Source organism: Chelonia mydas, chromosome 10, assembly GCF_015237465.2.
Source record: "Chelonia mydas isolate rCheMyd1 chromosome 10, rCheMyd1.pri.v2, whole genome shotgun sequence".
NCBI lineage: Eukaryota > Metazoa > Chordata > Testudines > Cheloniidae > Chelonia > Chelonia mydas.
Genome location: NC_051250.2, coordinates 13,012,276 through 13,023,298, shown reverse-complemented (window position 1 = coordinate 13,023,298; position 11,023 = coordinate 13,012,276). Strand labels below are relative to the sequence as shown.

At 36.0% G+C, this 11,023-nt stretch overlaps 2 protein-coding genes across 4 annotated transcripts in view; one reads left to right on the top strand and one right to left on the bottom strand.

The window, feature by feature from the left end:
* Positions 1 to 11,023, bottom strand: part of C10H7orf50 (chromosome 10 C7orf50 homolog) — a 193,823-nt gene that overhangs the window by 153,310 nt on the left and 29,490 nt on the right. The gene's annotated exons all lie outside the window — the stretch shown is intronic.
* Positions 618 to 8,397, top strand: GPER1 (G protein-coupled estrogen receptor 1). Its single transcript, XM_037910973.2, has 2 exons — positions 618 to 1,600; positions 2,991 to 8,397. Exon 2 carries the CDS (start codon positions 3,430 to 3,432, stop codon positions 4,504 to 4,506), a length of 1,077 nt encoding a protein of 358 aa, XP_037766901.1. The 5' UTR covers positions 618 to 1,600; positions 2,991 to 3,429; the 3' UTR covers positions 4,507 to 8,397.

Here is an 11,023-nt window from a genome sequence, read left to right as displayed (position 1 = left end):
AAAATTATGTATTTTAATATAAAGCCAACTGATGTTTAGAACTTGGAAAACAAACGTCTTAAACAGAACCTTTATTTTGGTTATTTATTTGGCTGTCCCCTCTTTAACTGATCACAACACAGGGAGGCAGCATTTTTGCTACAACGGGGCTAAGAAATGCCCATCATCCACTTACCTTCTCTGTGCAAAGCCCTTTTACTCAAGTTTTACACAAGAAAACAAATCTCTTTCCTCTGTTACTTAAAATAAAATAAAATAAAATAAGACACCAAAACAACTCAGGGAATTTTAACAATGTTTTGTAAACATGTAAAAAAGGCATCAGGCTGACTACTTCTATCCCAAGTTGAACCTGTAATCTGAACTTCTGAAAATCCTGAACACAAGGATACATGCTTAACAAGACCTTCTGCAGCCTACCTTAGGAGAGTAGCTACAGAATACTGTATAGAACTGCAGCAATAAGAGGCATTTTACAATAAAAGTCATATCATAAATATAAAAACAGAAGTAAAACAAACAGCTCTGAACATTGTGCATATAAACTTTAGTTTTGTTCTTTCAAATGAGAAATAAGGGTTTAAAACATTTATCTGGTTTTAGAATGTTCTAAGACTTTCTTTCCAGTTATGATAGAACAATTCTGACAACCAGCAGGTAGTGTTTGTGCAACTGTCAGCTAAGCTCTCTTCCGCTGGAGAGGAAATGCAAAACTCCACCTGCCGTACTGGGGTTTGGAAGCAAGACTGATTCTCCAAATCAACTGCATCATTAAGCTTATTTCATATAGGTGGTTTTAAGCAGAACAACTAAGCAGAGTCAAGTTGAGGATACATGTGCATATGGAAAATGAAATGCAAAGGATTAACAGAGAAATAGGACTCTCAAAGAGGATCGGAAAATTTTAGTCAAGTTTTCAGCTCATTCATTAACTAGACTACTATTTTTCTGAAGTTCTAATACTTCTCTTTGGACTGTGAAAGTCTTTTAAACTCTTAGATAAACTGAACTATTGCTATAGATGCACAGTAAAATATGTTTCACTGCTACTCAAAATTAATATTTGAACTGGTGCTCAATGAGCATTTGAATTTACAGTTTTATCCTCCCTCAAAAACAAGGGAAGGGTAAAATGAAAGCTATATTAAGCATCATAAAGATAGTTGATAGATATGAGGGAAAAGATTAATGTCTAGTACTGGTAAAGAAAAGGAACCAGCAAAAATGGGGTTAATTCTAGCCTAAGGAAGCCTGTTCAACACCACTTCAAATGAACACAAATTAGAAGGACCCTGGGAATCTATAAAGCCATGTTTTATTACCAAGGATCTGCAGTAAGATCTGCATTTGCTGCAAAACAATGACAGTCATTTATTTAACAGAATATGCTTTTATATGGATTTTTTGTTACTGAATTGCTCAACAGGTGACATTCAGTGCAGCTTGGTATCACCTAAATAACATTAAAAGTTTTGACTGCTGATATAGCTGAAATTAACATATCCACTAACAGTGTATCTGAATATAAGCTAGCCTTATGGTGTTTGGAAGAAAATCAGATCCGAACAAATGACTGTGGATGGACACACAGGAATCAAAGGTAAATTCTAACACTTTACATAGCTACAAACAATGTAATCGTTGAAGATATTGGTTTGGTTTTTGATGGATTTTTATGCATAGTTAGATTATCTTTACAGATCTACCTTTCTGAAACATTAATTTTTTAAAACATTAATTTTCCCTTCATTGCATCTGAAGCAGTTTATCACCTTATTCAAGAACAAAAATTGTTTCTATTATGAATATTTCAGAAAAAGGCAACAATTCAAATATATATGGCATGTTTAGATCTCTAATTGAAAAATCAGAATGACCTCTGATAAACAAAATTTCATAAAAATGCTTTTGTATGAACAAACACTTGCATTGCAATAATGCCTCAAAATATATTCTGCTAACTACTAACAATAGCTGGAATGATTTTTAAGTCATTAAGTCAAAAAATAAATTTCATAATAGAAGATATTTTAATTCTGTCCAGTTCTAATAGCCTGATCTTTTTCTCTCCTGGGAATGTGCACCACCAGTATTTTAAATTACTAAGATTTAAAAATAATAAAAAGATAAAGCATCTATTAATTTATGTATTTACCCAAGAATATCTTTGCATGTCTTTGACAGGTATACATTTTCATTTTTATAGTACAGAATAGAATGTAATCATCTTACTACTAAAAGGTTTATTATTTTTAAAACAAAATTAGATAAAATCAACTATAAAAATATTCAAATTGACCATTTTCTTGCCTTTTTTTTTTAAACTTGGAAACTTTTGCCAAGATTTCAAGTTTACATATAAAATTACATTTATATAAAGTTCTTATTTTTCACGCTTGTGTGTTGTTTTCAACTCCATTCCCATTATGGACGTTAATGCAGTATAATTTATTGCAAAGAAAATAAGGTTAAACATGAAGATGGTATAAATTAATACAAATTCACATTATCTTGAGGTTTTAAAAGATGTCTTTTCCTTCTGTCTCTTTCTCTGCAAGCAGAAGGTACCAAGGTACCATCTGTCTAGATTTTTTCTAACATTTTTGCAGCCAAAGCCTATGCTAAGCTTGCTATTTGACTAGGAAAACAAGGAATATGATATATAGGAAAGTTCCTCTCTGCTACTCCAGAGATTCATGGGTCAGCTTCACTGATTTATCCCTCCCCCATATTTATCAATGTTAAGAGTTCCTGATTAGCACACATCTGATCAGGTTGCTCCTAATAATCTCCCTCTCATGTACATTAAATGCTTTTTTTTGCTGAACATTTGTTTATATGTATTAAAGCATCATGTTCCTAAACACACAATCACTTGTGTATGTAAGTGTAAACCCACAATCCATATACCATAGAATGCCCGAGCTTTAAAAAAGTTAAAATAAATCATCTAGGCATGAGTTTAATAATTTTTCATTTACTAATTGCAGGTCCAAGGATATTCAATAATTGTTAAAAGGAACAAACAGACCTAAAATTCTGCCATTTTCCAATCTGCAAGACGGAACATTTGTGAAGAAACATTTGTGTACGTGCAATTCAACTACCATTAAGTTCAGAAAGGTCCTACATGATCTGAAACATTAATTTTCTCATTTGCCTTGTGCATGGCATCTTACAAATAGCAAATTTCTTAAACGGTTTTCTTTTCTGTAACTGATAAATTTCAACTAATTTCAAGCCTACTTGGTTTGGCTTCCATTCCATTTCCAAACAGTTTAAACATTTTATACAAAAAAAAGTAAACCTCTTTCCAAATCCTTAAAATGTTTGTTGTAACCTCTGTGGAAATCCCAACAGTTTAACCATTTTGGCACTGAAAGTCAAAGCGTGAATACCGATGTAATCTTTCCAGCAGAGATCCTAACCATGGAATCTTACACAGGAGCAGTATCACCATTTATTTGTAACCGCACATCTTTTGAACTAAATGGATCACATTTATGCAATGAAAGCATGTCTTCTATCTTGGCTGATAAATCAGAAGAACACCAACAATACATTATTGGGCTTTTCTTATCATGCCTTTACACTATTTTCCTTTTCCCTATTGGCTTTGTGGGAAACATTCTGATTTTAGTTGTGAACATAAGTTTTCGGGAAAAGATGACTATTCCTGACCTGTACTTCATAAACCTTGCAGTAGCGGATTTGATTTTAGTTGCTGACTCCCTCATTGAGGTTTTTAATCTTGATGAAAAGTATTATGATATCACTATAATTTGCACTTTCATGTCTCTGTTCCTTCAGATCAACATGTATAGCAGCATTTTCTTTTTGACATGGATGAGTTTTGACAGATACATAGCACTTGCAAAAGTAATGAGGTCCAACATATTTCGTACTATGCAGCATGCTAGATTAAGCTGTGGCCTCATATGGATGGCATCTATCTCTGCAGCACTAGTGCCATTTACAGCTGTACATTTGCAGCACACTGGAGAGGTCTACTTTTGTTTTGCAGATGTAGAAGAAATCCAGTGGTTAGAAATAACCTTAGGGTTTATAATCCCCTTTGTGATCATCGGTCTTTGTTACTCATTAATTGTTCGAGTTCTTGTAAAAGCACACAAACACAGGAGTCTTCGACTACGGCGCCAAAAGGCTCTTCGAATGATTTTTGTAGTCGTCCTGGTTTTCTTTATCTGCTGGCTACCTGAAAATGTCTTCATTAGCGTTCAGCTTCTTCAAGAGAAAGGAAAGACTCTCTCTTCAGGCAACCAATCTTTTCGGCATGATTATCCCCTAACAGGACATATTGTAAACCTAGCAGCCTTTTCTAACAGTTGTTTGAACCCTCTGATTTACAGTTTTCTAGGTGAAACTTTTAGAGACAAATTACGGTTGTATGTTGAACAGAAAACTAAAATGACAACGTTCAGTCGTTTTTGTCATGCTGCCCTAAAGTCAGTCATTCCTGACAGTAATGAGCAATCAGAAGTTTAATTTAGGAGTGCTGTATAAAAACATAACTGAAAATTGCACAAATATAGAACAAAATGCCTGCTACTAACAGTAAAATATAGGTATGTAGAATGCCCTGCTGAGTATTGAAGGTTTATACTCTAAATATTTTTATGACAAGACTTTAATGTGGAAGAATACATTTTAGTCAGATTTATATTTAATCATCAACAGGATTACTAAAAGCTGACTAATAAGGGGCCTTTAGTTTGCATTATACATGTATGAATGATAATTTATCAGAAAACGTTATCAGACTAGGAAGAATAGAGGTAACTCGATTATCAGAGAATAGCTACTTTGCTGTCGTATGCTGGGTGTTCCCATTTAAATAATGAAGCTGCCACAACAGTGGGAAAACTCATTACAACATATTGATGTGGAGATGCAGAAAAAAGTTATTGATTTACCATCCAAATATAGCCATTTGAAAACTTTGCTAAGAACTACTGTGCTATACACAGGACTGTATATGCTTTCTGTTCTAACATACGTTTCAGGCACTGATTTTTTTGTTTGTCTTAATGTAATATAGAACTAGGATGAAGATTTTTTTCCTCGTTTGTAATGTTCACATCAACGCTTCATCAAATCTGAAGTCACGCATATTATCCTCCTCATCTGTATTACCTTATCTCAGAGAATCCATCAAAACAAAATTCACTGCTTCATTTTATTTTTGAATATTGTCCATAGAAAAATCAGGGTCTTTTGTCACAAGCACAAACTACAGATTAAAGTGTCCTAATTAACGAAACTACTGCTATCTTCATTTTAATTTTTGTGTGTGTATGTATACACACACACAGACAAACACATTTACATCAGTCACCACATTTAAATGAAAATTGAACCATTTTAATATTGTAACAATATCGGTCTTGGTTGTAAGAATGGAATTTGTTGTTTTTTTTTAAAAATACTTGCCTTCTACAAAAAAACGACAGTGTAAGAAACTCTCATTAAAATGTTGGAAGCCTCATTATTTTTGGAATCACACAATTTCTGTAACTGAGAAAATGATGAGCCATCAGGTCTTTTTCCAAATCCACTCGCCTTTCTGGATCTTAGATACCTGCTGGCTTCTTTGTGGATTTTCTCCTTCACAGAAAAGTCATATCAAGAAGAAATAAAAGGAGGAGTTACGCAGTGGATTGGGGGGGTGGGGAGGAAGAGAGACACACGACTTTTCCAAATTCTGCAAGCCTGGAAACTAATAAGTGAGCTTTGAACTCAGATGCTCTGGCATATAGCATGTAACAGGTTACTGCAAAGCCTTCACACAAGGTGCTATCAAGTCTTAAAGATCACATTAAGACCACTAAAAAAACCCCATAAACATTAAATCAGAGCTGCACTGAAATATTACTTGTTATGTCTCTTGAAATGCACAGAAGACTACACATATATAATCTCGCTACGTGCAGGCAGTTACGCATACAAATCTCTCCAAACTGAGATAAGAGCCCTTCATTCCTACTTCTCATGTATTCTACGTCGGCATGGTTATGACATATGAACAAGTGATTTTTAGATAATTTTAAAGAACATTTCTCATGAAATTACATTTCTTCTGAAATACCTGAGTTTCTTAATGGAAGCTGCAGTCACAAAGGACTTGACCTATAGGTGCCTAGGTACAACTTGGTGATGGGTGGATTAACAACACATTTAGCTAGACAGATATTCCTCAAATTGATTTACATGAAAACTGTATGTTGGTGTTTCCTATACCTGTTCGTTCTGGTGTTATTTGCATATTTTCGTCATCCACAGCATCTAAGGAACAATTTCACTTTTGCACATCTTCCCCGTGGGAGTGTGAATCCATCTCCTCTCAGGGAAGACGTCTGCTTTATCATACCTTCTACGTGTAGAATGAGTTGCTATACAACACTTAGCAACAAATCTCCCATATTTCTGCTATCTAACATGTGGTGTTTTGTCCTTTTCCCACCCACTTTCATCTCTGCAATTAACCAACATTATTCACCAGCTATTGATTTGCCAGTGTATATTAACTTCACCATGGAAAGATTGGCATTTCAACTGACATAGAATCAAAGGAATGGATTCTTCTCTCAGGTAAGCACTGCAAATGATAAAAGTCAGCCACATACAAAAATCATGCATGTACAAAAATCCTGGATTGTTCCTGGCAAGTGTCAAAATTACCAACATATCTTACCTGTAGTCAAAAAAAAAAACCCAACCCAAACCAGAAACCAATATCACAGATCACTGATTTTATTTTATTTAAGCTCACAAGAGGATTGCCTATTCTGTTTTTGGAGGCCCAAAGGAATGTTTCTTCTTGTTATAATGGATTGTAATTATATCTGTTGGATCTATGTGTTGGAAGAAGGCCTTTTCATCAGCACGAACAGATTATACAAAAAAGAGAAAGCATTTATGTTCAGAGATCTACCATGATAGCAAATATTAGCAGAGCTCCCCTTCCTGTGAATTAGCTGTTTCTACATGTAAAATATATTGGGAGATCATAATCACATACTATTTACTCACCCAGTTCCAAAGGATGTCCCAACATGAGTATCATGTTCTAAACATGATAAATTGTCTAACTTTGGAAATAACTAATTTTTGACAATGTATCTTCAAAACTCTGAAAACTTTTTGTAGTCAGCTATTTTTAATGTTCAGATACCACAATGACACCTAGAAATATCTAGGCAGGTTAGATTGTTATAGAGTGAAAAAACAATGTGTAATGTCAGGAATGACAAAATATACAATTCCTCTTACTGCCGTAATGTACCACATTTAGACCCAAAATTACAAGTATGCCTTACCAGGATAAAAAAAAAAAAGGCAGTTTTCTGCTGCCTACACATTTTAGTTTGAGTATAATTATATGCTTCTTGAAATCCTAGCTATAGTTCTTCAATTACTCACTAAATAAAGTCCTCTGCTAGGGTGCAGAAACAGCTCACCTCCTCCCACCACTTCTCTATCTTCTCTTTTTTAAATTCATGTAAATGAAGTAACATTCACATACATGCCATTAAACTTCTATGTTTGCTTTATCATCTACAGCTGCAATTAAACATAATCTGCCTACACCATCACATATGGGATCAACTTGTTTCCGGAGTTCATCCATTTACATAATGGACAATAATTTGCCAAAGCAGGTTTCCCCTGCCCTTCTTTGAAGTTGGAAGCTGTGTTTATCATTAAGTATGAAGTGCTTTTGTGGGGGAGAAAAGGGGTACTCTGGGTTGCTCTCCCACTTTCTTCCTCAACATCACCTTTGAGTCCCACAATACAATGACCTGCTCTTTAGCCAAGGAAGGTAGGTCAAATCTCCAACTGAAGACCATTAACTCTGTTCCAAACACTAGATCATTTAAGAAAACATTTAAAAAAAACTCCTCACTTCCAGTTCACTCCCCCTACCAATCTTCAACTCCCTGAAAGAGAGACTGGGTTTAGGACTCAAATTCAGGTCTCCTGTATAGCAGGAACCAAAGATAAAAGTTATAAGTATTTTGCATCTGCTATTGATTTTGAAGGGAACTTTTACCTGCAGCAAGATTCTAGAGAATTTAGAAAAAATTTACAGCTATAAAACATCATTATTTTAAACTAAACCCATAATCTAACTGCAATATTTGTATTGCCAATTGTGTGAGGAGCAAACAACAATTTTGTGTGTCACTGGACAGACCTATCTTTTGTCAAAAAACAATTTTGCTTTAATCTAAATTAATTTAATTAGCAACTATTTCTAAGAACTATTAAATTTAATTTTAATTAATGCTTTTTATAAATTTAAATGCATTCCAGAAATACTCTGAACAATTAGATTTCCACTGTAAAAAATAAAGGATGTCCCAACATGAGTATAAATTATCAAAAATCAAATTAAAAAATGTAAAATATAACTTCAAAGGTAACCACTCAAAATTCTGAATAATTTAATCTTTGGAAAGGACTTCATGAGCATTGCTAAAATGTTAGGTGGATGCTTCACAAACACTGTATATAAAATCTGTGTACATTACAGGTGCTTAAATACCTTGCTGTATTGGGGCCTATATGAAGTGTCTGGAGACATGAAAAAAAACAGTATTACCGCTAACAGTATTATTTCAAAAGTTCCCAATGAATTAGGAGCAAGTCCCACAGAAAATAATCAATGAGACTTGTACTCCTAAGCCATGTACGGGCTTTTGAAAATCCCATCTTACACTAACCAACCTGTCTCTTGAATACGTTCAGTATTAGCAAATGCCAAATAAGGAGATAAACCAAAAGACTGGTCCGTACAAATGAATGACACATCCAAATATGTTGTTTAGTGGAAGATTTATAATCAGAGATGAATAACTATAGATAAGTCACTAAAGCAATTGCCTCTGACAGCCGTGCACAACCTTTTGTAGTGATAATCAAGGTGGGCCATTTCCAGCAGTTGACAAGAACGTGTGAGGAACCGTGGGGGGGGGGGGGGGGGGAGATAAACAAGGGGAAATAGTTTTACTTTGTGTAATGACACATCCACTCCCAGTCTCTATTCAAGCCTAATGGAATGGTGTCCAGTTTGCAAATTAATTCCAATTCAGCAGTCTCTCGTTGGAGTCTGTTTTTGAAGCTTTTGTTGTTGAAGAATTGCGACTTTTAGGTCTGTAATCGAGTGACCAGAGACATTGAAGTGTTCTCCGACTGTTTTTTGAATGTTATAATTCTTGACGTCTGATTTGTGTCCATTTATTCTTTTACGTAGAGACTGTCCGGTTTGGCCAATGTACACGGCAGAGGGACATTGCTGGCACATGATGGCATATATCACTTTGGTAGATGTGCAGGTGAACGAGCCTCTGATAGTGTGGCTGATGTGATTAGGCCCCATGATGGTGTCCACGAATAGATATGTGGACGGAGTTGGCAACAGGCTTTGTTGCAAGAATAGGTTCCTGGGTTAGTGTCTTTGTTGTGTGGTGTGTGGTTGCTGGTGAGTATTTGCTTCAGGTTGGGGGGCTGTCTGTAAGCAAGGACTGGCCTGTCTGCCAAGATCTGTGAGAGTGATGGGTCGTCCTTCAGGATAGGTTGTAGATCCTTGATGATGCGCTGGAGAGGTTTTAGTTGGGGGTTGAAGGTGACGGCTAGTGGCGTTCTGTTATTTTCTTTGTTGGGCCTATTCTGTAGTAGGTAACTTCTGGGTACTCTTCTGGCTCTGTCAATCTGTTTCTTCGCTGCAGCAGGTGGGTACTGTAGTTGTAAGAATGCTTGATAGAGATCTTGTAGGTGATGTCTCTATCTGAGGGGTTGGAGCACATGCGGTTGTATCGTAGAGCTTGGCTGTAGACGATGGATCGTGTGGTGTGGTCAGGGTGAAAGCTGGAGGCATGTAGGTAAGTATAGCAGTCAGTAGGTTTCCGGTATAGGGTGGTGTTTACGTGACCATCGCTTATTAGCACCGTAGTGTCCAGGAAGTGGATCTCCTGTGTGGACTGGTCCAGGCTGAGGTTGATGGTGGGATGGAAATTGTTGAAATCATGGAGGAACTCCTCAAGGGCTTCTTTTCCATGGGTCCAGATGACGAAGATGTCATCAATGTAGCACAAGTAGAGTAGGGGCCTTAGGGGACGAGAGCAGGTAGAGCTCACTGGTCACCTGGCGCTGGTTCTACTCCTTTTTTCCAGCTGCTAAATTGCATTCAAGCTAAAAACACATTAAATACTTCCCCAGTACTACTTCGGTATGTAAGCAATTGCTGTAGTTAGCACAAATGTTATAGGACTGCAATAGGGAAGTGAGGTTATCTGTGAAGTTGTGAATGGTAGAGGAGGTGGGTCCACAAGAATCTCTCTATTAAGTAGTAGTCCGCACTATGAAAAAGTATGAGAATGCATGATTTAAGAATTTAGGATCAGCTCTTTGATAGCCAAGTCAAAAAAAATTTAAATGTGCATTAAAATCTAACACCATTTGACAGCAATTTCTACAGAAGTAGGAAAAATCTGAAATTTAAGTAAAGAAATCAGCTGTATGAAGCAGCTAATTTTGCTTTTTAATAATTATCCACCCTGGTAGCCCATTGGATTGGTTTGATTTTTGTTTAAAAAAAACAAAAAGGCAAATGAAATCAAACTGTTTTTTTTTAAACTTACAGCAAAAATATAGACACTGTATAAGAGTAAAACTATATTTCTAGCTGGTTTTAAGAGATTCCAAAAATGGCTTAAGGTCTTAACCAAGGTTAATGCAGCTAAATTTTTCCATGGCAAGAACAATACTGGGGAGGAAGTTCCGTTCCCCCATACTCCACCTGAAACCTCTTCCTTGGTTACCCATTCTGGTCACCATCCACACACCTAAGGCACTCTTGACAGGGCTGCCTACAGCAGAACACAAGTCACAACTCCAAGAGAAATGCACATCTCGTTGGCCAGCAGTAAATTTCATGCCTGCAATATTGATTACATTCATGGCAGTCTGTGGCCATGAAACTTGCTGCATCTGTGCCTTGCTA

Bases quoted from the DNA above. Each gene is read 5' to 3' on its own strand.
- GPER1 (XM_037910973.2), top strand. From the start codon at position 3,430: ATGGAATCTTACACAGGAGCAGTATCACCATTTATTTGTAACCGCACA.